The 27,655-nt window shown below is 42.1% G+C and overlaps 1 protein-coding gene across 7 annotated transcripts in view; it reads right to left on the reverse strand.

Annotated features, from left to right (window-relative positions):
- celf6 (CUGBP Elav-like family member 6) overlaps positions 1 to 27,655 on the reverse strand; it is a 118,219-nt gene that overhangs the window by 17,045 nt on the left and 73,519 nt on the right. For 2 of the 7 annotated variants that reach the window (XR_008947621.1, XM_057018522.1), the window contains exons 3-10: positions 25,888 to 25,936; positions 16,996 to 17,124; positions 13,672 to 13,751; positions 6,313 to 6,486; positions 5,238 to 5,385; positions 3,974 to 4,123; positions 3,350 to 3,412; positions 2,685 to 2,765 (exon numbers count right to left, since the gene is read on the reverse strand). Coding sequence is in view for 6 of the 7 variants with exons in the window: in XM_057018522.1 (XP_056874502.1) it covers positions 2,685 to 2,765; positions 3,350 to 3,412; positions 3,974 to 4,123; positions 5,238 to 5,385; positions 6,313 to 6,486; positions 13,672 to 13,751; positions 16,996 to 17,124; positions 25,888 to 25,936 (874 nt within the window). In the remaining variant the exon portion in view is untranslated. The remainder of the gene's footprint in view (positions 1 to 2,684; positions 2,766 to 3,349; positions 3,413 to 3,973; positions 4,124 to 5,237; positions 5,386 to 6,312; positions 6,487 to 13,671; positions 13,752 to 16,995; positions 17,125 to 25,887; positions 25,937 to 27,655) is intronic. The other 5 variants (XM_057018571.1, XM_057018562.1, XM_057018536.1 and 2 more) reach the window with 5 other exon arrangements.

The raw sequence follows: 27,655 nt of genomic DNA on the forward strand, positions 1-27,655 counted from the left end.
CAGTGAGATATGAATTGACCAATCAAAAAAGAAAAGAGAAAGCCGCTACAGCAACACAACAGCCACATAAACATACGATAATGATGGTGTAAATGCTGGCTGACATATATCTAATTATCCAGTGAGTTTGAACTAAAAAATACAAATAGAGTAGTTTTTCATTTCATAATACATATATAAGTGCAATCTGGCCTCATATATTAAGCTCACAGCATGCGGCCAAAAGTGCAAATATAAGGAAACAACAATCATGGATCAACACACAAAGGACCAGCAAAACAAAAGCTACTGAGTGAGAGTGCAGGAATACAGCAGTTATACTGAATAAGAGAAACTCTGAGACTGAGAAGAAGAGGCGAGGAGGAGGAGGAGGCAGAGCATACGCCAAGTCTTTGTCCCAATTACTGTGTGACAGTCGGCCTCTCTCCAATCTCTCTCCTTCCCTCCACACTCATCTACCCAGCTGCCACTATATTGTACAGGCCAATCTGGATAAAGGGGGAAAGGACTGAAAAGAGCGAGAGACCAAAGCATGAACGGCGAGAGGAAAAATGGGGGAAAGAGAGATGTGATGGACTTTGGGACAGTGTGCTCGCAGCTGGCTTCCTTGCTAGCCGTCTCTCCTGTCTCATTGCTCAGGGTGATAGCGTGACGAGATGAGACTGGCTGGTGAGAGCGCTGATAAGAAGGCTGCAGTGGCGGCTGGCTGTGTGCTGCTACGCCTTGGCGAGATAGAGGACACACGGGTTGAAACTGGGGAAAATTTATCTCTGTTTTATTAGGTGTAGGTTCGCGATAGATTCAGCGTTTAAGTGTGATTTGTTTGACAATACAAAATCAATCCGCTGCTGCGTTTCCACTAGTCTGGACTCTCCATACACATATTTAATACAAATGTGTGTGTTTGTGTGTGTTTCTATTTTCATTTCACAGCTGGAAAGTTTCAAAATGCACACCGATGATAAAACAATGACAAGAATTAATCTAGTTGCATTTTTATTGCTGTAATAAATAATATATCTGTGCAAGTCTACATACTTAATGTTTGTGTGCTTTAGGCTTTTGAGTCAAGGCTCAGTATGCTTTGAGAATACTTGATCTCTGAAGCACAGTAGGGATCAGACCTCTGGGTTATGCCATGTAATGAGCTACTTCTATAGTTCTTTATTTATTTATTTGTGTTCAACCAGGCTGTAATATATATACTTTGTGTGTTAAAACGAAAACTGTCTCGTTTAATAACTGCACCAATCGGTGAAACTTTGAATCCTCTGTTATTTATTAAATAAGTTACTTTTAAATGACACTGAAGTAGCGCACTGCTGACATCACTTGTGCACTCATACAGTCTGTTTCTTTAATAAAAGTAGAAGCCGCATACACAAGAGGATTATATGATCCTATTAAGTCGAGCTGGAGCTGTAATCAGGTGTTGATGTGGATGGTGGAAAAGAACATTAATGCAGGGTGAAAATAAAATGCTATTTACTGCAAAGTGATCTCTAAAAGCACTCTTGAAACCAGATGTTACTCAGGAGGTGATGTGTCAATCAAATATGTTGTGTTGCATTAATCATAAAGCATTTTATGTTTTAGTTTCATGTCAATATGTGTTTCAATTTGTTATTGTAGCACAATGTGGAATTTTTTGACCAAAACCTATATATGATGAGATGACATAAACCCAAAACGCGTATTCGGCTCACCAGTTTAGAGGAGTTTTTCTCGTCGCAGTCGCTTTGAGATGGTTGAAATTGTAAATTTCAGTGGGAGGTTGAAGCTGAGGTTTGAATGTGCCTGTTTATCCAGGTTTAGGTGTTGTTAAATGGCGAGGCTTTGGACTGCCAGTGGACTGAGACAGGCTGGGAAAGCAGCCAAAACCCAGAGGAGCCCACGACTCAGACAGGCCACAGGCTCGACCGAGAATAGCTCACTCCACTCGCTTGTCTGGGTGCGCCTGCATCCCCGTGGCCTCTATTCTCTCTAATTATCAAAATGTTACAAGCAAGAAATAAGATTCAGGTTGTTAAATCCTGCTTTTGTCTTCTTTTTTCCTGAGCAAATAATGTGGTATGTGTGTTTTGGTTTGCTCCAGTTCTTTAGTACATTTCAACTTTTTGACCCTGACATGCACCTTTTTGAAAAAAAGAGGAAAGCAACCTTTCCCTCTAGGTAATCTCGAGTTTCAGCGTTCCTTTGTAGAATATTAATGCCAGTCCACACTGTCGCTTACAATCGTGTTGCTGAAAAATGGAGACTGACAAGTGGCGTCAAAAAGAGTGATTTACTATCATAGTATATCCTATGCTTTATTACATCTGATGCGGTGGCATAAGACAGAACACTACCCTAGGATTGGAAATAAATGATTATGCATGCGGCTAATTAATCTGATGAATATTTATAACCACTTAAACACATTGTAATGGACTGATTAAGCAGTCCAACACTGCAAGTTTGAATTAGTGCAGTTTTTGAATAATGACAGAGTAACTTTCCATCTCACTGCTAATGTTCTTCTCTTTAAATGGGGAACCTTTTTCTCACATTTTCCCCAGCCGCCCCCCCTCCCTCCCCCCTCCCTCCCCCCTCCCCTTGCTAATTCAAAGCAGCGCAGCTACATTAGAATGGAACATGGCAATTATCACCTTTTATCTTGGGTGGGCGCGCTTGCTCGCTCTTACCTTCCCTCTGTTGCTGGGGAATGATGGTTGGTTGCTGGGGGAACGCTTGGCTGATTGGCGCATAGGCGGCAGGGTAGGCTGCTGTTGCAAAGGGAGAACCACAGTAGAATATATCACATCTCCATTTTCATATTTGACTCAACAAATCTCAAATCGTTATTCCATTGTTCACTTTTCGTCCTCTACACGTTGCATAAATAAATGACATTATGAGTAGAAGCCGGCAGTCGCTGGGCTGTGAATCACTGCACAAAGAGTGCGGGAAAAGGGGAGTGGAGTGTGGTTCAATGAAGCAGGCACACAAAGAAAGAGAAGGAGACTTACAATGTGTTAATGAGAGCTGATGTCAGGCAGCAAGCCGTGGTTATGAGAGGTCTATGTCATCTCATGTGGGAGGCTATGACAGGTTCAGAGCCTCGGCCCTGGGTGACTTTTGGAATTACCGTTTATTTATTTATTTTTGTGGGAAGGTATATAATCGAGTCAACTGAAAATCCTTTTGCAATCCCAATGCAAAGTAGCCTAATCCATGAGGAAATTGGCTGGTCTGGCTATCTCTACCTGTCAAAGTGTCTACTGATGTGACAAATAGAAAGGCAGAGGGGAGAGGCAAAGGGACAGATGGAGGAAGTGAGAGAGAAAAGAAGATAGGAGAGACAGATCACCTGCGTAGTGTTGGACGCCAGCATAAGCCTGTTGGAGAGGGTCAGTCACTGTTGGACTCTGTGCTGCAGAGAGAAAGAAAGAGACAGAAGGAGTAACCAAAAAAATAGGAAAACAAAGGAGCAGGGGATGGTGGAGACAGAGGGATAGAGCACTTTAAAGAGCAAGAAAGAAACTGGCTTAGCTGTAAAGAGCTGATGGGGGTAAGATCACATAGGGAGCGGGGGAAATTTGATTTGTCATTTCTCAGTTGTTCGGAATGTCTGTTCACCCCAGATGTTTGCATTAAATATTAACAGCATGCCAAACAAACCACTTTGTAGTTCATTACAATTGCAGCTGCTTTTGCATAATGCAGGAGTGTGGAGTGAGTGCCTGTCAATTCTGCAAGAATCGGTCCCAGATAACATTAAGAAGCTGAGAACGACTCGAGAGCCATCACATAAACCATAATAGATTCATCATGATAATGGGCCTGAGCTGCTCAGAAATCTGCCAAAGACAATGTCGATTGAACCTTAAACCTTAAACACATCAGTTTCCATCAGCAAAGGATATTGTTAGAAGTTTGTAGAATGGTCGGATAATTCCTTTCCTCTCCCATTTTAAAGCTGTAATTTGCTCACCTGGATAAGGGTGAATGCCGTTGGTGTAAATGGGCTCAGAGGTGGGCTGCCCGTTACTTTGAGGTGGGAGGGCGCTGAATCCATTGACCCCAATAGGGGCAGCTATGCTGGGCACGGCTGCAGCGGAAATGCCCGGAGGTGTGCTGGTGCCTGCAAATACATACATAAATGCATAGATGCTGTATGTAAATGTTGGATTCCACGTTTCACATGCACAGTCAATCAAAAATACAGGTATAAATTAGCATGCACTCCCCCAGAGAGGGCTCACGAGCACAAAGGCACTCTGACCCCCCATTCAATGCCTCTTGTTACAGCTTGGTACCAATTCAAATTGAGCTAAAAGAACAGTTGGTGATTAAAATGAGATGTTGATGCAGGGGGAAAGGGACCCACCACACCACAATGAGGTGGCACTCCTAAAATAGTTGTACCAAATTGCATAAAAAAAAAAATAAAATAAAAAAACTTAAGGGAAAAGGAGCCACAATGTTCAGCACAAGTGCTTCTTTCTTCCTCTGTGATTTCCTATGTCTGTCACCTTGTCTGTCTCCTTTTGGATTTTATTATTATCATTTTCCTTTCTAATCCGGGTGAAGGGCATTTAAGTCAGGCAGGATTATAGCTGATACCTTGTATATGTAGGACCTGTGGATTACAAATGCCAGGTAGAGTGCCAAGCTTTTTTTTATTTAATACATTGCAATGACCTGCCTGCAAGCATTACGCCTACTTAGTGTCACACTATCAAAGCTCCTAGTGACACGGGCCAAAAAGATACTTCAGGATTATCGCAAACAAATCTTTGCTCCGGTATTGTATAAGTCAAGGACTCATCCATAGTCATCAAGTTGGCCTCGGTCCCAGAATACATACTTTCACAGAGGCATAGATGGAGAAACTAACAGAGGAAAAGAACCTAGAATAATGAGAGAGAGAGCAAGGGAGAGACTACACTGTGGTACCAATGAGTGTCAGTGAATTCAGTACATCTTTCTCCAATCATGCCTCACTCGGTACTCTGCTCTCGGCTTCCATTAATTCAACATTGTCACCATCTACTTCCTGGAGCCTACATCTTAAAAATGTAACAAGGGCAAAAGCAGAAATGTCCTGAATTATTATAGTACATGCAGCTTCTATAATTCTGCTAATGATGAAAATGTTCCAAGCCAGCATGGAGAAATGGGAAATGAATCCTCTATGTCTGTGTGTGTGTGTGTGTGTGTGTGTGTGTGTGGTTGTAATTTGTTCGTGTGTGTACCTGAGGATGGCGTCATAGGAGTGGCCACCAGCCCGTTGACATTGAATGCAGCCATTTGTTGCATTTGCGCGGCAGCAATGGCTGCCATGGGGTTCAGGTAGGACCCTTGTGTCGCTGCCATCAGAGCTGCTTGCTGTTGCATCATCTGCTGTAAAGTTCAAGAAAGGCGGGGAGAGGCGAATGGGAGGAGCGATGGAGGGATAGACAGAGGAAAGAAGGCTGAAATAACAGGAGCAGAACGTGTTTACACTCACATCTCTTTGATCGGCCCACTTCTTGTCCTTGGACAGAGTCGGCCTTTTGAAACTCTGCGCTCATACTGCTGCTTGTACAGCCAAAAGCAGGAGTTTGGGTGGTGAAAGTCTATTTTATTGACATAGTTTATAAAGTGCTGGACAGAGTTAGCCCTAAACTCGTGCTCCACTGGGCTTCACACCTGTCAGTTTGAGTTGTTAGCTACTGGGAGAGTGCAAAGTCTCACTCACTTCTAGCTCCCGCTGTGACTTTCATGTGTAAATATATGAAATGCGGTTATGGGTTTGAAGGCTCACAGTGAAATGTGTAATAACCTCTTTTTAAAGCTGGATTTATCGTTACGTGTCCTCAAAACACACGGGGTCTTAAAGCCTACCTTGTGCACACACTGATGTCAAAATCCATGTTTGTGAACATGCATTTAAGAAAGGTTTTACCTTCAGATGAGTTACAATAACGATTAACGGTTACAGAATAATATACCGTAGTTAATTAAGAACTAGGATATTTAGACATGTGTCTGTAGGTGAACGTCAGACAACATCCCTGGTGATGTGTAATCATAACAGAACCCATGTGTAAATGCATATGTGCCAGTAGAAAAAGAGTTTACAAACCAGTGCTGGGTATTCATGCATCGAAGACATAAAGATGATTTTGAATAGTGTTTGTACAGCATTTTCTCAAGCTTTATATTTTGAACAAAAAGGCTAATTTCTATGGCGATTCGCACAAGGATCAGGAGTATCGCGCCTACAAGGAGAGATAGTGAGTTAAAATGTAAAATCACAACAGTTTTGTTTTCTTTTTTAAAGCTCACCGTCTCCTCCCCCGCCGGGCTGAGACTTACAGCATGAGAGTAGGCGCCATAGGCCCCAAACTGGATGGTCATGGGACTGAAAATGCCGAGCTGGCCCGCCATCTGGTGCATTCTGCGCAGGGTCCTTTCCTTATCGGTGTCTGCGAACTTCACCACCAGACTGGATGAGGCACCCTATGTGGACACATGATAACGGGGGGAGTTTGTGACTAATGCTGACATTTAAACTCTCAATATAATCTTTGCTGGTAGATGGGGGAGAAGAAGACAAAAAGAGCACAAGGCAACGTCAAATGTTCTGCAGGGAGTTGGTTAAGCTGGGATACATATATTTGAACTAACAAAAAACTTGTTCCAAAGATCTTTCTTACTATTTATGACCTGTCAAATGTGCCTAAACAAGTTTGGCTGTTTTCGATGGTTTAAGTGCAACACTTAACACTATAAGGCTGATAATAACTGAAATGCAGATCATTTAGAAAAGCCCTGGCAATATGTTTTTGTGTATCTTGTTTCTCACACCACACAGATCATGTGTTTATTCATTGAATAGATCACTATGCTCTGGTCTTCACCGCCCATTAAAAAGAAAAAAAAAAAGATATGACAGATCTGTATCAGTATATCAGTCTTTTTTTTTTATTAAAACCATAAAAAACAACCTACATCAAAACAAACCATAAAAAGTGCTGATAAAGGGATTTGTTTCTCAAATAAGATGCATGACTTACATTACTTGCTATACCAGGGAGGCCGGTGGACAGGATTATGCATCACTCAAGATCACTATCATTGTTAAATAGAGTTGCTTATGTGAACTTTATTATTTCATTATATACACTGTGAACTGATTCAAACCAGTTCCCAAAAGAGTCCCAGTCCCTCACTGGTGAAGCTTGACTGAATACAGTACTGGGTAATTAGGTCCGACGTAAGCCTTTGGCATGTGCAGGGTGATGTATTGACTAATGGCTTTGCCTTAGAGCAGATACAGTTCCGTATTGATGTCCATGCTCCTGAGTTTGCATCCAATTAAATCATTTGTGAGACAAAGTCCAGAGTCAGTTCCTCATGTGACAGCCAGGCAAGATGAGATTGGGCGAGAATGTCCCTGAGTGAGTGAGAGACGGCGGGATAGACACAGGGCTCGGGGGGTTGCCAGGCAGAGGAAAGTAGCCACAAACATCGCCAAGAAGACCAGGTTCCTATTTAATTACAGGTGGTGCATGCTGGGAAAGAGTGCAGGGCACTAACAGGCCTGAAGGACGCAAGTAGCCAGGAGCAGTCTGGATGTGATTAACATGATCATAAAAGCAATGACACAGCAAGCAAAATAACTCGGTCATCAAAACCTGGACTTATCATTCACAAAATGTATCACCCCCAACAGGGTCAGTGAAAAATTCAGACTTTGACTTAGAATTTATTCAGTTCCTAAAACTCTGGGGGCTCAGTAACAGAGGGAACTTAAGCGTGGGTGCTCTTGTATTCATCTCTGTGTAAGAGAGTGAAATGGACAAAACCAGGACAACGGCAGGTCAACGTCTAAGCCCTAACAGGTGGTTGGAATATTGTTACCACAGAGAAGAAAAGCACAGAGAAAGAGACCAACGGTTGAGAACTGCACAATATTAGTGCCTAAGAACAGTTTGTCACTTCAAATCTTCCTCCATGCTGTTGCCCAGTAAACAATACACAGACTGTCCTGTTTTATTTATAAGTACCTCACAACACTTTACGCAGGGACAAATAAGTCACATTGAGAGGGTGGAATTCCAGGGTGTTCTTGTGCTTTGTGGTTTGTTTAATTACCTCTATTTTATTTCTAACCAACCTTTGTAATATAGTTTAATGTCTCAGTGCCTGGAAATATTTTCCTCTCCGGGGTCGCTTAGGGAGGATTGTTGGTTTGTTTTATATATTGTATAGAAATAAATTAAGAATATTGTTATTTATCCTACTTTTTATATTATTAACATGGTTTTATTACTGTTATAGTTGAAATGTAGTTCTTTAGAGATATAGAATGATAATTTAACAAATATTTCAGTTGTAAGTAGGTCATATGACTAACCTGTGTGAAAGTTGCCTCGCAAATGTTCCATTAGGAGCATGTGCTGGGTGTAGATAACTGTCAGGAGGAGGCTGGGGAATGAGGGAAGGCACCAGAATGGACCCCGGGGATCGTGCTTCTCAGATGGGATCCTATCAGAGTCAGTCAGCATCCCACCTCAGGCCAGTGGAGACCCATCTGTTTTTTTTCCCCTCAATGCCATTTCAATTAGTTAAATCAATACTCTGACATGGTGGTGTCTCAGTTTTCCCCCTTTTTTCATTTCATTTCCTCTCAACTCCAGACCCTTTCAAGCTCTTCCTCAACTTTGTGGACTGGCCAAAGATAATGTGCTGTTGATTTGATAAGGCTGGCACAGAGCAAAGTCAGCTCAAGGTGGGGTATCTTTGGGGTATCTGTATTTGTATAAGTTTATTTACAAGCTGATGAAGGACACATCAAGAGGAATCAGCCTCTGAAGGCCTGAGGCTGGATGTACACACTGCAGATTGACTCAAGCGTTTCATTTTCACTGTCTGAGTTTTGTTCCTGCTGCAGCAACATCTAGGGAAGAGGCAAAAACTACCACAGACGTAGCATCAGCAGCAGTGCTGCGAGTGCTACTGCTCACGTCAACATCTAGTACATTGATCAAAATATCCAAACTTAAAGAACAAAACCTACCCTTTTCCTCCGCCTGAGAATCTGACACCCTTTACACCTGGAGCCGATGTATTTTGAATAGATCGAAGGCCTTAACAGAGAAATCCTATTTCAGAGTGTGACACGCCTCACGGCTTGAGTTTCTACAGACAGAGTAATGTGTGGCCAGGTAATGAAGGGACAGGTGGCAGGAGACAACAGACACTGGATGCAAAGCAGCCACTCGTCAACGGTAGCAGAAAATCACAGGCTGACAAACAAACAGAATAATAACCTGTGCCAGCGTGACTCCTATACCTGGAGAGAAAATGAATTCACTGAATTTGATAAGGGCCAACAGGGAGCCTTCACTGTTGACAGGTACAACCAAGGAATTTGTCACAGGTTCAGAAAATAATCTAATTTCTTGCACAACACTTGACTTGTGTAAATCTCCGATATTGGATTTTATAGAGGCCACAAAATGCGCAGATGAGAAAATGCACAGTTGTAATTGAGGGATTAGAAGTCAACGGTATGAATAAAATGGCATTGGGCTTTCATCTCTCCTGCAGCACTGGCGTTAAGTGTGTGTAAACAGGTAAACAGGCACATTCTGATCATCCGAAGGGAGGATTAATTTATCCAAATTGAACATTAATAATGGAATGAAAATGCTGGTAACTGGACACATCTTCCAGTGGATTTCACTTTCCTGCATCCCTGCTAGCATCTCAGGGACAACGCAGCCTCTAGCTTGGGAAGCAGCAGTCAACAACTGTACGCTATGCTGGTCCAGACAGAGGCAGACCCCTGGCACACATGCTCCCAATGAGACCTGGAGTTACTCAGCTGCAAGTCTGCTGAAATTTCAAAACCTTGTCCGGTGAGATGTTTGACGGTTATTTGATGTCATCTCATGTCACTCTGGAACTGCACCTTCAGGCACATGTGAGCTCGTGTTCCTGCCAGCGTGAGACGAGCTGCACTGCTCCCTGTCAGCGATGCTGCCACGCCAGACACAACACCGTCTGCAAGTTTGCCGTGTGTTGTCTGCCTGTTTGAAGCTCCACCACCTGTGCCTCTGCAGCCTTACTGTAATTCAGCACCTGATCTATACCCAATCACCTTTTTAGCTAATTTTGGAACCACCTGCAATCTGCGATAAACATCAATTAAATCTATGGCCTGATCTATCGCCGTGCGCCCTTTGGCGGAGTCCTTTGCCCCGAGGCTTCATTGGAGTCTTTTATCTTGGACCAGCCATATTTTGGTGCAGGTTTTATTTATGACATGAGTATCTGTGCCAGGCAACACAGATGCTGCCGAGAGAACATTAAGAGTGAGAGAGATACCAGAGAGGGAACTCTTTGTTCCAGGGCTATCTAGACCTCACAGCTGGCGACAGGCAGTGAGCAAAGCAAGCCACCCTCTGAATCCTGCCTCCTGTTACTCTGTTGTGATGACATGTGGCTCTGATATGAACCAAATTAACTGCTTTCCCCATCGGTACCAAAGCCTTAGTTGGATACTAATGACCACCTTGCCTGTTAATCTAAGAGAAAGTTGGAGAGAGACATAACAGGTGCAAGGAGAGAGAGAGACCGATGCAGATGATAGAGATTACTCATGATCTTTTGGCTGGGCTTTGATCCGCCCCAGATCTATTTGAGGCCATTTATTGCCTCGGACAGTTTTTGACCATGCGATCTAATCCGAGGGTATCTGAGTCTGCAGCAACAAAAATATACACTAAATGTGCAGAAACAACTTGAATTTGGCCATTTTAGATCAACACATGATAACAGCCCCAATGGAAATGAATAATGTAAATCTACTGGATGTAAACATAATTTGTTGATTGAGTCAATAAGATATTTGGAATTTTGTGCATTAATCTGTGAGCAACGTGATTATACTGTGGCTGTAGGCCACTGCTTATTAAACTTTGACCTGAGGTGTATTCCAAACTTGATTTAAAGTTTATTTTTTCCTTATTGAGCTCCACCATCACACAAACCGACTCCACCACTTTTTTCCCTCCCATGCTACTTCAATGTAATGCAAAATGAAGTGGAATCAAAAAGATGTGTAAATTACATCCTGCTTCCAGGACACTATCTGGCTGCCAGGAAGCGTCTGTAAATATTTACTGCAGAACATCAGTGAAGTGTGTGAAGGTGTGGATGTTTGCCAGGGAGTGTGTGCTTGTGTGTGTCCAGCTGTAAAGTACTCAACACACACCCGGTGCTGACGGGGAAAAGATTCACAATTTATCAGTGATTTTACTAAAACATTTAAGTAGCCTTGTTTAAGCCTTGACATAAACATTTCTGATTGATAATTAAAGGTAATTTGACAGAAACTGCAGTTTTAGTGTCACAGCAAACATTGAAGGACTATTGTTATTCCACCAGTTCTGCAACCGCCTGTTTAAAATTTAGACAACAGCCTTATGAGCAAAGGTGTAAAGAACTCTGACCTTCTTTACACCTTTACTCATAACGCTTTTGTCGATTATCATCATCTATGAGTTATGGGATTTATATTGCGATTCTGTGGTTTCACTACAACATGAGTATTTTGTGTCCCTGTCTCTGAAAAATTAGATGAATAAGATAAATAAATACAATGAAACCATTGTCAGCTGCATTTGTCAGCCTGAGCCTTTATTCTATAAAACCAGTTTATTACGGTTGCAGTGATATACCACTATAAGGAGCATCATCATAAAGCTTATTTATAGCATATTGGAATAAATACTCCAGCTTTGGGTAGGGGGTCCCAAGCTATGAAGAACACATTTAGAAAAAGCTAAAAGTTAATGAGAGGCTGAAAACTGTCAGTGTGCCACATTATCCCAACGCACTGAGTGTAATGTGGGAATGAACAGTTAAGTGATCAAACGTGGTTTATTAATCTGACCTAATTTTGAAGATCCATCTTTGCTCTAGGGTGCTTTTCACTAATATCCACTCGTTAACCTCCCTTCTAGTCACTGTAATGAAGCCTCCTTTGATAAGTGTTTTCAAGCATTTCGGTGTTTCATACGTATTCTTTAACAAGGTTCTGCTTTGTCACTATCCTGGCCACGTTCATGTTGGGGATGTGAATGCAGTTTTCATTTCTGCTCTCACTCCTTGAGGGTCATGAGCCTATGTTCAACATGCAACTTAGCACTTTCCCCCATCCCTTACAAATGTTCCACTTTCTTGAATATCATCTACTGTATTATCGATGGTGCTATGGTTCGTTGTGCCATGCATTTTAATGCGTCGCTTTAAACCAGACTTCTTAAATATTAAAAAAAAATATTAGCTTTCCCCAGTCATCCATAGTATAATTCTGTATGATTTAATTTTAAATTAGTAAATTATGTTAAGAAGATATAAAATCATATGCGAGGAGTTTTTCATTGCCAACTGCAGCAGTTGTAAAGGGAATAAGCAACGCCACGATGAATGAAATCAGCCGTTAGTCACCTTGTAATTGTCGACGTTCCCAATGTTCTAGGCTGCACAAACGTGCACCTGTGTTTTAGTTTTTGCCTTACGAGCAGAAATGATTTACCACTCCCCTTTTTTCCCCCCTGTGGCTGAGAAAAACAGACCTGCGCTGCATCCAGACAGATGGAAATAGAACAGAATGTGTTACAAGTCCATGGCATTTAAATTGCTTCAGCATTAAGTTGACACACTGTCTTCCACTGTCAAGCCACCAATTTTACAGCAATTTTACTTTTCACGAGCAGGTAAAGAGAGCTTCTCAAAAGATTAATCCCTGCGACCTCCCTGCAATAGAAATATTTTAATCAAGTGATCGTAAGAGTCATTCTTTTTTTTGTCCTCCTTCTTGGACTAAACTCTTCTGAATTTAAATGATTAATATCAATGGTAAATTGAATCACAGATGTTTGATGACATATTTTGTACGCATACAAGTCTATTTTTTTTCAAATTCCATGACTTTGGTTTGCACTTGATAGCGTTGTATTTACATATGCAGAACGTAGCATCCTGAAAACAATTTTGAGGATTTGCACGCGGTGCAAAGTAATCATATCATTATACGTCTGTAAATGTGTGCACTCTCGGTCTGTCTGCAGAACAAATTGGATACCAAGTGAAAAGACAGATACAGATACGCTGGGGTGCGCTGTACGGTACCAGATGCTGACTGCGGGAATCTTTTGTATGTGATAACGCTCGGAGAATATCAGCCAGGCTGTAGATTGACTTTCAAAAGAATCACTGTGCTGACTGCAAATATGTTCATTTCCACATACAATAGTAGCTTATAAATATTATATTCATGATACAAAAACTGGATATTGCCAGTTTCTCTCTTACTTGTATGTTAGGCTTGAATTCTTGCAAAAAAGTATTCTCCCTCCAATCGCTCTGTGTGTGTGTGTGTGTGTGTGTGTGTGTGTGTGTGTGTGTGTGTGGTGTGTGTGTGTGTGTGTGTAAAAGACAGCTTTAAAATGTAATTCTCTTAGTTGGACAGATAAAACAAGGGATTTTTGCTGTGAGCTTTAAAGTTCACAGTCAGCCTTGAAAAAATAACAAAAAAATCCATCTGAGCTCTTTTTAGAAAAATGTATTCAAACAGCAAACGCAGCATCGCACTTGTTATTTGAAGCCTTGGAAAGTCCGGTTACTTACGGGCATAGTTTGTCCTCCGTGTAAGCTGTTGATGGCGGCCTGTGCTTCCCCGTGGCTGGAAAATTTGACAAAGGCGCAGCCTGTACACAGAGTTAAAGAGATAGATAGAAAGCAGAATGTCAGGCATTTCTTAAATGTGAACAGGAAACCTATTATTTACGGTAGTTTTCAATTGATGTGGTTTGTAATTATAATTCTGCCATTTGCATGTTCAACTGAATAAATCGGTCTAATTGTAGTGAAGGTTTTAGCTGCACAGAACATCCTGTCCCTCAGCCATCTCTAATTCTACCGCCTCCATAGTGGAGCAGAGAGCCAAGGCATTTACTATCCTGACTTGTTTGTGATTATTAATCTGTTTAATATTTACACATTGTGATTTGTGTGCAGTCACTCATAAAAGAGATTATGATGACAAAGTCGCAGTGTTCTAATCTGCCCATCTAACCAAATCTTTGCTGGCATGTAATTTCAGAAGGAAGGGGGTGCGTTTCTCAGGGGGCATTCAGATCATCTTAAAACTGTTGTATAACTAAGCACAAAAAGAAAAGTCAACATAAAAACTTGCCTGGAAGGAAATGGGTGTTGGCTGCAGTGTTCTGTTCACTTAACGAAGTAACGTTTGGGATTATGGGGAAGTGATTTAAGCACAATAATCATAATAATGCACATTTTTTGGAAGGTTACATTGTTTTAACACATGATTAAATGTGCATCCGAGCGTAGGCACAGATAGGCTCTAAAACAAAGACAAAGATTGTGAACTGAAATACGGCAGAAGTGAAGCCTAGTAATTTTCCAGAAACCATTAAATTAAACAGGAGCTATTTCTCTAAGCTTTATGGTCATCACAGACTGCATAAGGTATTCTGTTATATCCTATTCTTATCCTTGCCTTCAGGTAGCTCATGTGATAAGTCAAGAGATACCTAATTAACAAAGTCGTGGATATATTCTACCCCTTATTCATTAATTGAGGACCAGCAGTGTCTTGAGGACTCTTGACACAAAATGGTTGCATAATGTATAGTCCCCTGCATTTATTTACACATCCCCAAAGGAGTCGCAGTGATCTGTTCGAATTACGTTCACTGATTGACCCATTCACTTCTACATCTCCCTAGTCAGCCTTTCAGGTCCCCAACAAACAAATTAACATTTTCCAGGATGAAAAAATCCTAAAGCCAAATCCAAGGGACACACGTTATGTCAGTGGAAGACAAAGTCGGGCTTTTCACCAGCATTCTAACCACGCAGTAAACCATAAGCAGCCGAACGTGTTCAGAAATGTAGCCGGGAGCAAAGGCCATGTGTCTTCTGTTCTGTCAAATGTCCTCCAAACATCTCGATCTACAGAGACAAACAAGTCAAAGAAGGCTTTGATTCTGTCACATCACTCCGGCACCCTTTCACTTCACTTGAACACCCCTCTGGGTAGAGGAAGGAAAGGTCTTCATTTGTTCAGCTGAAATGCGTTGGACTACTGTGTGCCGTTTGACTGCAAGTCTCCCTCTGAAGGAACAAACACGGTTAACCTTTGTAGTGGGAATTGCAAGGGGCCACTTTTTTCTCGCTAACACCTATTGCTTGTGTAAGGCTGTTGATTCCCAAACATGGCTATCAGATACCAGAGTCCTTGTGACCCTTGCATTTTGGCCCTCAGTCAGTTTGAATTTCAGGGCTGGGAATGCAGCGTTACGGCCGTCACGCCGGCCAAACAGCCACATCCAGTACAACATAATGCATGACTTTTGCTCATCCTGACCTAGAAAGAACTGTGGGACAGAGAACACAACATTTCAGAAGAATTGGAAATGCTACAGCCTCACAAATTACAGTGCAGCGAGTTTTTTTTTTCCTTCGTAAATTTGATAGCTTGGAATAAGTTGAAGAAAGAAAGACGGTATTGCTTTCAAGCGAATGGATATGCACTGCCTTTTGAATTCCCCGGGTAATAATATGTATGCATGAATTCCATCTCTCTGGATGGGTGACATTTATAACACAACTTAATTATAGACCTAAAAGCCATATCTCTATTTTTTTCTATCAATTTTTTGGGCTCTATTCTGCTCTGGCAGCAAGTGTTGCACTTTGAAACTACTTCGAGGAACAGCCCCATACAGACATGAATATTAAACTTCACTGACTGGAAAAGGTTGCTGAAAAGCCTCGAGGAGCTTAAATTTACATCAACAGGTATCAAAGCCTTCATTGTGGTGCTGCTGTCTCACTGAAATTAAGCAAACACCATCCCACTTGAGAAGGTTGGCAAAAAAAAACCTCACAACAATGTGATACTTGCACTCCTCTGAAACGTATAAGGAGCCTGCGACATTAAAAATGCACTACGTTTTTCACAGCTCTAAAAAATAAAAAGAAGAAAAAGCAAAGCGTCATTTATAATCAGGACAAACACAACACTGTAAATGTATGGCATGTGCAAGCAGGAAACACAAGAGGACGAGGTGTTTGGTGAAGGAGTGAAAGCGTAAATGAGCGAGAAATCTAGTCCCTGTTTGACGCGACAGCGCTGACCTTATTCTATGTGCTTGTCAATCAGCTGGAGGCAGCTGAGCAGACAGGAAGAGAGGGAGGGAGAGACTATACAGGGGAAACAATCTAGAAAGGGGAGGGTGATGGGGGAGGGGGTCCATGGGCAGATGCAGAGCACGAGACCTGGGACTCAGAATGCCGGAACAGATGTTGACACAGATAGGTGTGTTGGTCGGCCCCGGCCTGCCTCATTCTTTGATGTACTCCTAGGTTTGCGCATTAACAGCGTCCCTTTCTCCATATAGAAGAGTACATTTTGTAGAACGCAAACTCAAGTAGAACTGACATGATCGGTGCTTGTACGGTGATAATGACGGACCACAGATATTATTAATTTAGGGGAAATCTCCAGTTGGGTGAGCGGTGGTGGCTGGTGGAGCCATAATCACACGGCGTGATTATGATGCAGCTAACGTTCAGATAAATGGTGTTGGTGATGGATGAAGGTCTGAACGTGGAAGGAGTTTGTCATTTTTAGTTGGATATGTTTGGGCAGACAGTACAAAAAGGAGAGGTGGAGCAAGGACAAAATGTACCTGTGGCAAAAGTGGAGGGGTGTCAGAGGGAAGCAACAAGGACGTTTGGAAGAAATAGAAGTGAGACATGTAAAAAATAAATAAAAAATATGTGAATAACATCACAGGTAGGCAGTGAAAAGCCTCATTTTAAATATTTCAGGAGAAAAAGAGAGAAAGGCATGCATAGAGAGAGGAATTATGACTGACAGACAAGGTGTAATAAAAGAGGCGGACGTGTGTGAGCTCTGACCCTTACTGGCCCCATCAGGCCCTCGCAGGACGGTGCACTCCTCAATCTGGCCGAAGGACTCAAATAGCCGTCGAACGTCATCCTCGCTCTGCTGCTTGCCCAGCATTCCCACAAACAGCTTCCTGTCTTCTGGATGTATCGGAAGAGGGGAGAAGGACAGAAAGAGAAAGGTGGAAGAGACCAGTCAGCAGTCTTCGGTGCAAAACTCGGCCCTTGGTGTTATTGCTGTCCATCTTAGTGTGGTGTGATGTGCCACCTCGCCTAAATTGTATTCCTGGTTTCAGTGAGCTTCTTGATTCGAGATGTGCTGTACTTTCACCTTAAAAGCACACAGCTATCAGGCTACGTTACACAAGAAGACAAACCTTTAGATAGTCTGCATGCTTCACTGAGTCCCTGTGTGAAATGGGAGCACAGGACAGCACCAAGGCAATGGGTTTTCTCCTCTGAAGGTCAAAATTATTATCAGCAAGAATAACACCTGCTGCACATTCACTTCTCAATAAAGCGGCATTCTGCTTCACTCTGCATGTTTCATGCACACTAAGTCCAAAGGAACCCATACAAACTTAGTTCTTTGACATGAATTACCTTGCAGCAACAGATTTTTAAAAATGCTGCGATGAAGCTCCACTGGAGCTTATCGACAAGAAACGTGGTCATTAATAGGCTACATAGCAACATACTAATGGACAATACCATTTTTGTGCCTGTTTAATTGTTTTACAAGACAGAAGTATTTGTTCTTCAAGAAAAGGAAGATGGGGGCAAAAGTTATGAGGTAATAGCTTCTATGCTTGTCCTCTTACTAGCCATTTAGATTTACTAGACATCAGTAACATTGTGTTTCTTCTAATTTTACAGGCAAAGTGTTGCTCATATTTAAGTTTAAATGGCGTCTCAACCCTGACCAATACACCAAAAACTGCATGCGGTCTCCTCCAGAGGGCACAGTGGCACAGACACATACGCCACCGAAAAGCTAAATTCTTGCAAGTAAGGAAACTGAACTTTTCTAATTAATCTTCCCAGTGCCCTGGCATTAGACAGAACATTCATCTTCTTAACATCTTCTGCATTATGCATCCCCTGTTCAACAGTGTTGTGGAATGAAATGGCTACTAGCACGAACCTATCGCCAGAGCTGATGGAATGTAGCAGGAAGAGGAAGAAGAGTTTATTGGAAATGACACTGTTGATCTTCAGTGTGAGTCATTCGACTGGTGGGGAATGGTGTGGAGCGGAGGGCGAGAGCATCACCTGGGTCTCGACAGATGTGACGCCTCCTGTACCTGCCAGGCCCCATTAGACGCAGCTGTTCTAAAAATAAAGCACCGGGGCTTCCGTTTTACAGCGAGGAAATGGGATCCTGTTTCATTCCTGTAAAGTTCAAATGAGACACGTGCCTGCTAGCCGCTTCGCCACACAAATGAGCACCTGCATAATCAATAAGGCCATGGTCTGTCAGGTCTCTGCTGCCGGAGTTGTAGCAGTCGTGTCAGTCCGTGTTCCTGTAGTCACGCCTCACACAGCAGGGATTCTCAAACTCACCAGCTGAGCCTGGTATTACTGCTCATTACAGTTCCTCTTCCCATGGAGCTCCAGGGTTGGAAGTGAATGAGAACCCCAAAGAGATCACCGTGGAGACAAACTGTTATACCGTCGACTGGAATCTTACAAAGAGTGACATGACCGCAGATGGATAGTGGGCATCAGCAGTGGAGCTGCATGGCTGTAAAGTCAGCTCTAAACAGCTGCTGGGACGAAATGAGCCTGACCCTTGTCCATGAAAGAAAAGGTGAAACATGAAATGAGGCCTGTTAAGAGCACACATGGCTGTAGCTCTTCCTTCCATCATTCAGGTGCTCGCAGGGGTGTTACTGTTACAACTTACAAAGGGGCTGAGTGCTTTTTTTACAAGCCTCCTGCAGTGTGTTAATGTTTTGGGACAGAAGTCTCATCGCAGCCCTGGCCCGAGGAGATCTAATGGTGGCTTTACAAGGCTAATTAACAACCCATGAGCAAAGTAATGAACTTTCCAAATGTGCTGGCAAACGCAAAAATAAATTACACCCGAGTGAAAGCATTAAAGGAAGTGTGCATATGCTAGGTAGTATTCCTGTGGGAGAGCCACGGTGAGAAAATGAATTTGGATCTGCTATCATTTCATTGCTTGACCTCAGTCTCCGTCGGCCCACTGCATGCCCCGGCCAGAGTATAGATTGCTATTAATTAGTTGTATCTTGCACCTGTGTCACGGCGGCTCTTTGTGGAATGAGGATCCTGTTCATTTCCTCATGGCCACTTCGTAACATTATGGTCATTTTATGAAGGTTAATAAATATCTTGTAATGCACCCTCTCCACAAAAGCACAAGTCCACCATTTGAAAGACTTATCCATTAAAAATTGGTAGAAGAGGGAAAAAAAACCTCAAGTACCTTCATGTATTTGTATTAAGAGGGGTGAGGACCCTCCTATGGAAAGATGAGGATGTAGAAATACAACAAAACTCATTAAGTTGACAGTTTGACCTCTTTGTACTTATCTCTCATTGAGAGGGGCTCATCTTATCCTTCTGCCAGTGCTTAGCCTCCCAGATGAGGAACATTGGAGCTCTGTAGCACTTCTCTGCTCTACTCTGAAGAGACCTTTCACATTCCAAACTTTCCAACCATGCTGGGGCTTTCAATAAAAAGCCCAGAGACTGTGTGTGGGTTCCAGCCATGAAAACTCCAGCACCTGCAATGAATATATGTCTAACATATTTCTGCTTCCTGCTTTAAAATGTCATAAGCAGATTCACAGATTAATTGAGGCCTACAGTAGCCCATTCACGAGAGTGGATGACAGCCTCAGCACACCTTCAACATCCCACCCTCTACATTAGATACCATTCAAGACCATGGCAACAACCAGGGCATCCCCACCCTTCAAATCTCAAACCAATTGTGGATTTATCCAAATCATGGGATGTTTCAGAAACAATGCAATGTTGAAAAGACATGCTGCCTATAATAGTTTGGGAACACATTTCTTTGCTGTTTTGTTTGCAACTCTGTCTATGTCTGATGTCCAGATATTCAATCCAACCAGATATTCAAAGGTAGAGTTTTATTCTGTAATAATAATATATATTAACTGTGCATCTGCACAAAGCATTTATATAATAAACTTGAAAATCTCAGTGCAGCACAAATGTATTTGAGTCTGGATCTTCTAATTTCCCATATCTCCATTGCTATTCAGTCCAGACTGCACACTGTTTATGTTTTTTTCATTTATTTTTAAGATAATGAGTCTATCTACTGTAGCCCCATGTTGATAAAAAATATACATGATTAGTTCATATAAAATTAATTACAACAGGAACTCCTGGTAGACTACTGGGGATATTTAATCATTATAAACTAAAAAACAAAATAAAAAGGTGATTATTAAACCTGGGCCTGAGTTCAGGTCCATGACAATCTTCCTTTCTTAACAGTGATAAGGATGCAAACTCACAGTTATGGCAGAAATTCTGTAAATTACATCTTTAGCCAATGCTCAGCTTTTCTTTTGCTGTATTTTCAACTTAAACATTACCCTGGCACAGTACTTGATATACTCAATGAGTCACATGTATATATCCGGTATCAACCGAGCCAATTAGCCTTTTATATTCAATAAACTATTTAATAGGCTGTGTCAATCAATCATCTTGCAAGAGGTAATTAAAATGTTGACTGTGCGACTCAGTTATCATTTATCTTAGTTAACGAAGGACGTGCAAACAAATGGTGGAAGGCTCAGTACGGCCAAAAGAGATACATGAATGGGAGCAATGGTTTTAAGAGGACCCAGTCATCAATATGTTTTTGTGTGTTTGCCATTGACACTTCCCTCCAGTGTAATCATAAGTTAGCTAAAACAAGAAACGCCTGGACAAAACTGTTTTTATCAATATTCCAGCTAAATAAATACCATGACATTGTACCATTGTTTAAATAGAAGAAAAGTGCACATTTTCACTGAAAATTGATAGAGCTACTCCCATGAATGTGGAAACTGTAATTGATATCCTGCTTTGTGCTTGAAAATGATACAGGTTTAAAAAAATAAAATAAAATCAGTTGCTCCTTATAAAAATAGTGTTAAATATTTACAAGTATGGTGATTTTAACGTACTTTCCTTTAATTGCCCATTAGTTATGCATTCACTATTATCTGTTTTATAGAAGCACACTCTTCAGCACTGTACTATAGCAGTAATGTTTGCATTTATCTTTTACACTGCACCAGATGAATAAATGAATGAATTTTACAGACTTGAACAGATAAAATGTCTGTGTAAAACTTTTCCCCTGGTGTGTCTTTGCTTCTCTGCGTTTACTTTGCAGGCACTGGAGCTCAGGCTGATGTTTGTTGAGGTTTCTTTCCATAAAGCTGTAGCCATCTGGCAGTATTTGTAATGCTTTAGTTGTTACCAGAGACATACTCAACTTGTGTCTCTTCAAGTTGGTCCTCAAGTAACAGTAGAACAATTGGAATTGTGTGGAAGCAGGATAGCGCACGGTCGTATGAACTGTTTCTCAGCTGTAGGTGGTTCAAAGTGGCTTTTGGATGTTCTTTTTGTGTCTGTATTGGTTTTCTGCAGGTACTCCAGTTTCCTCCTACAGTAAAAAAAATCAGTGTAGAGTGTAACTTGCCCCTGGCGGCAAGGTGTGTGTCCTGTGAAGGACTGGTGACCCATCCAGGAAAAAAAAAAGCCTCCAAAAATGGCAGTAATCCTTAGAAAAATGATGCAGTTTGTAGGCTATGGTAAATCTGTTTTTACAGAAATGACTTAATCGCTAGAATCATTGACTCTACCCTTATGAGACACTCACATGTATTTAAATACTCTATTGTATTTGTAACTTGTGCTTAGTTCCTACCCAGCTGACTGGAGTAATTAGGTTCCTTTCCAGTCAGATGGATGCAAACACTAAAAGTTTCTGCTAGTGGTCCCAATCTGTATGCACATGGGATATCCAATGTAGTGGGGGTGGTAAATGGAATCATAAGAGGAAAACCAGCCTTCGACTTGTCAGTTTATCACTCTTGATGAGAGGATTTAAGCTGCAGGCTGTTTACACCTTAGGGGACATCCAGGCCATTGGCTCCAGCGTTGTTGAGAAGGTCTGAACTCTGGTATATATACCAGTACTTTAAAAAGAACATCAAAGAATTCCTGTGAGACTCTACCTATAGTGGCTGCTGACAAATATTTTAACTGCCTCTTTTATAGGAGAAATATGTGTGAGCTGGCAATCATGGAACTGTTTAATTTGAGTCACTGCCGTTAACCTTTAATTAACATCCCACATTGGTCATTGTTGGAAATCCCAAAATTCTTTTGTCTGTCCTTGTAACCCCCCAGTCTTTATATTTCTCAGTGCATGCATATCAACTGCTTGAACGGCTCATTGTGACTTTCTGTCCGGAGGAACACAGGAATCTTTTGGCTTCATTTGCATGTAAAGTGAAGCATGCGCCACTGTGGGTGTGAGGCGCCTCCAGACAGCCCGTCCCCTGTGGCCTGCCAGACTTAGCCAGCCAGCAGCCCTCACTCTTTCCTACCTACCGGGGTGGGGCATACATATTGAGCACAGTGCTCAATATCTTGAAGTGCTGTCAATCTTTCCACTGTCCAACTGAGGTCAACCTTCTGAGGAGCAGCAGGTTGGCAAGGACAAATATGACCCATGCAGGAAGTCTCCCCTCAGCTAGACTGACAGACGAAAGGCACAAACAAGATATTAAAAGGCTCGAACTCAGCAGGCTTGCTGACTATTATATTCAGGGATTACAATTCTTATAAACAAGAAAGGTAGAGTAGTTGTTTGTAGAGAAATGCCCTGAGCATGTGAAAAAGACAATGTTGATGGAGATGGCCAGGCATAGAGTGCTTTTCCATCTTATCAGAGTTAATAAAAGAAGAGGGTGTTACTGGCTGACCCACCATCTCCCTTCTCATCAGTGTGGGCTCCAATCTCACAGCAGTGGCTACAAGAGTGGGACCTAGCTCTAAGATTGTGTTTAGATAATGGCCATCTCCAATCATAGATAATCTGGCCTCATCTTTTCTTCACACTGACACAGCGCAGACAAGGTCAGGCGAAAAAAGATTCCTGGTGAGACGAGGAGGAGATAGGGATGAGTCGGCTCTGAGATGATTTACTACTGAGTTTCACTCAGCTGCCTCCATCACCCTCCGTTAACTTTCTCATCCTGTCGCCTCTTCCCCTCTCGCTCTTTTTGTCTTCCATCCCTCGCTTTCACATTTCTCCACGGGCCCGGTACTGAATCCTCGCGTCTCTCGCTCTATCATGCGCTTCATCTCTTCCTTTACAGCACACTGACATGAACATTGGACAGGGCTTGGGCCCATGGTGCAAACAGCTCAGCCATACCATCACAGCAGTGTTTATATTTGGAAAAAATACAACCTAAAGTGGAGACTACGTGGGTCAAAGCACAACAAACCAGTCTAAAACTCTAAGGATCAAGAAGGATTAAAAAGAAAAGTCTGAGAAGAAGCCAATGAGATGAATGCAAAAGTCAAGTACAGAAATTTTGAACCCCGGGGTAAGCGAGTTAATTTCCTCAAGAAATAAAGGTGAAATCCAAAATGAAAGAGAGATGTTCCAAGGAAGGGAAGTGTAAATTGCGTTAAACCCACCCACCCTCACCCCAAAAAAAGAAAAAAACCCACCATCAAACTAAAAGGAAGATTGGATAGTTTAAAACAAATAAAAGATGAATAATTAAAAACTTTCAAAGTAACTAAAAAAAATAAATTAACATTTAAAAAAGGCAAATCATGCAACATGAAGTGTGAAATAGCCTTGAGAGATAGCAGAGGAGGAAAACAATTAGCTTGAAAATGTAGGCTTGTGACTCAAAAAAATAATACAATTAAAACATACTAACAATTAACAATTCAGAAATAATTAAAAAAAACACATAACTGCACAGCATGTACACTACAAATAAGACAGACATATTCCAAAATGAAGAAAGCAAGGAATGTTACGTCCCACATCCCTGTCCCTTAGGTTTTGAGTAACTCTCGCGTTTGTCGCCGAGCGAGTGAGCAACAGATGAGCGTCTTTTGTTTGTTTTGAATCTCTATATAGAGTTGGACATTGTTACCCATGTCCACAAAAAGAGCAGATGGAGAGAAGGTCAGCAGAGCCTGTAATAAAAATAGATGTAAAAGCTGTAAACCTCCCCTCCCATGCCCCATTCTCTCTTCGTAATCCCACAGAAAAAAAAAAGCGATTTGATTCATGCTAATAGACACTGAGACATCATTCTGATCCACTTTGGCAAGACTGACACACTAGGCCCCAATCATTCTAGGAGCTCTGGTTTGATTCCTCTGGACATGTCCCCAGAGACTGTCTCTCAGGGCCGTCGTGACCAAAAGAAGGGGTACTAACATCGCCAAATAGAGTAATGTCTCTTGATACTTGTACAGGCATGCATTCAAGATCACTGCACAGGTTCCCATGACAGGTAATTGCTGATTCCTGCTAGTGATAAATGTCACTCTTTTAATGGTACATATGCACCAGTTCAGACTGTGGTTTGACACCATAGAATCCCTCGTGAGACTGGTGTTCCTGACCAGTCCTCTGCCTCAAATTCAAAACTGAATCCCTCACTTCCTTTTTTTCCTTAAGTCATCCTGCTAGGCTTTTTATTTTCCTTTAACCACCCTCCTTCATAGTAAATCTCATTCCATTGTCAGCTGTGATTGTAGTTTACTTCCCTGGCCCGTCTTCTGACTTCCTGTTGCCGTTAACACTCAATATCTCTGCTGGGGCCTGTCTGCTTGGTCTTATTTTATCCGGTGCTGTCCTCCTATATAGAAAGTTCATCTGACAGAGTAGCAAGAGCTGTTCCAGCCGAACAACCCTCTGTATTTCATTCAAACTGGCTGTTCATCTCTCTTCTCCTCCTGCTGAAAAAAGGGGGTAGTAATTGATATCGGAACTCATCCATCGTCCCCTCTTAAGCCCCAAGATCCAATTTATCTTGGTGAGAATGCAGATTGGCTCTCACCAATGCCTTGTTGGTCAGACTTTGCCTGTTTTTAGATGGCTGGTAATTAAATGCCACCAAGACGAAAAAATAAGATCTGTGTGTGGGTGAGGAAAAGGACTGCCTGTATCCCACCCCATAAATCAGCTGTGTTGTGTCTCAGTCTGACCTAAGCGGTCTAAATCACCACTCTGAAACACAAGCACAAGGCAGACACAATGTGTCCAATTAGATGTAATTACTCTCATGTAAATCTTTAACTGGTTTAATCTGCAACAAAAGTGACCTTAGTCATAAACAACTCCTAAGATCCAGTCAATACTCACACCATGCCGTCCACAGATGGAGGAAATAGGCCATGAGAATCCGAGCCTTTCTACAACCCAAAAATATGACTCTGACAATATTAAACCATATAAATTAGTATCTGACTTTTTATACCAGATGTGCCTCTTCCCCACTTTCGCAAACACAGAACTAACTTCTATGGCTGTACCTCAATTGACTAAACTGCTTTTGGCATATTTACAGTAAAACTGATGTTTGAAGATTGACGAATGGAGAGTCTCTTTCGCTCGTTTGTTCCTCTTGTCATTAAACCACCACCGGTAACTGTGAACTCGGGACAGTCGGCTGCTGGCACAGATGGTAAGTCAGTAGAAGCAAGTGACCTATATTACAGGCTACTCAACCAGCTCACAGTCTGTCTCAATTGAGAACCAAATATTAGGCTGGAACAGATACAGTGTATTTGTATGTTTGTTTATATGCGTCATCTTAAAGGGGTGTGTACAGTGGAGACCAGGAGAAGGTTAATTACCTCCTCGTCCTTCGCTGTCAGCTGGCTTCACTTGGATGGGTCGGTTCATCTGGAGGAAGAGAAAGAAATGGGAGGACAGAAAAAGGAGAGAAGAAAGAGAAGGAAAGTCCAAGGTTAGCATAAAATGACAGCAAGAAGTGCTACAGTACTCAACTTAAAAGAAACCTTGAAATAAGGCAGCGTTCGTGATTCGTGAAAGTCCACAGTTTGGAGGGCTGTGTGAGCTCAACGCAAAAATCAAACAGTGGCGCCACAAAGGAGATAAATCTGTGCAGCAGTCCATGCCGGCGTGTTTAATTAATCCAGGGCAATGCCTCTAGAGATGCCTGAATTCCCCTCACAGTTCAGCAGTATTAGCACTCGCAATGACGGAGCCACACTGGGTGTCAGATGGCACTTGGAGATTAATGCCATTACATCAGCCACTCCCAGCTCCACTGGGAGAGGTCTGCTTAGGAGGACCCTTGGTATTCCTGTCCCTTCATGGCCCCAGACTCCCAGTCTCCAACTATTATTGTTCTTCTCCCTGACCCACAGAGATATCTCTTCTTATCCCTCTTTCCCATCCTCCTGTCAACCCCTTACACTGCAACTGGGAAGCCAAGCTGACCCGTCTCGTGCTTCTTCCTCCTCCTCCTCCTCCTCCTCCTCCTCCTGTAAGCTATTGAGAATGACCAGAGAGTGGAGCAGGGAAACAGCTTGTGAAAGGTTAACAGTAAGGAATCAATAAACAACCTTTGCCGATCAATTCTTTGCTGAGGTGAAGGCAACACATCACCCAGCTAACAAATGAAAAAAAACCGGCAAAAACTACCCCGGTTATTTATATTTTTCTCTCCTGTAGATTTTGAACGTGAGATCATGAATACTTCTTTATGCCACCTCTGAACAGAAATACCTCCTTTTTCCTGTGTGAAAGGTGAATGTTGAGAAACAGCCTCAATGACCCGTGGTCATTGAGGCTCCCACACAATTTATATTTAAGCGCGTTTTTCTGGCTTCACTCAGCGGTGAGTTTGTCTTTAACCGGGCTCCTCTACACTGGACCGTCATGAGGAATCCAGAGAAGATCAGTGAGTGTGTAACCCAGTGTGTGCTGAAGTCTCAAACGAGACAACGTTTGACAGCAGATGAGTGTGGCCAAGGACATGCAACATAAATGTTCAACATGTGTGTGTACATGGTGACAACCAGGAAATATATTAGGCTCATCTTGTTATATGCTCTGACACTGTAATGAAGCTCAGAGTGATGATGGGTGCATTGCAAAGACAAGTGCGTGAAGACTCTGAAGACATGGCATAGACAAGTGCAATCCCACTCCTAGCTGCAATGTCCCTATAAATTTATCCGGTTTTTCAGTGGTAAAAAAATGGACCCATAAATAATCACAGTGAATACTTGAAACAGTATCTAAAAAAGCCCCAAACTTTGAATTGAAATGTTGCCGATAATTAACTTTCTGCTGACCTGAGGGTTTTCACCTTCATACAGTTGCTACCATGGAAACACACTAAAGCAAATTCATCATCTTAAAACACATCTCAAATGCCAGAGTACAAATTGGTACCACTGAACCACTGACTTGTGTGGAATATCCATACAGACATTATCCTTTCTCATGTTTCTGATAAACAGTCCTCAGAATTGTGCTTCATATGTCCGTTCGTGGGCCTTGACATTTGTGCAGAACATTAAAGACGGATTGTAGGAAGTTAATGTTCGCTTTGTGTACATGCTCTGTGTTCAAATGTGACAGTAGAGGAGG

This window comes from Takifugu flavidus, chromosome 2, assembly GCF_003711565.1.
Source record: "Takifugu flavidus isolate HTHZ2018 chromosome 2, ASM371156v2, whole genome shotgun sequence".
Lineage (NCBI taxonomy): Eukaryota > Metazoa > Chordata > Actinopteri > Tetraodontiformes > Tetraodontidae > Takifugu > Takifugu flavidus.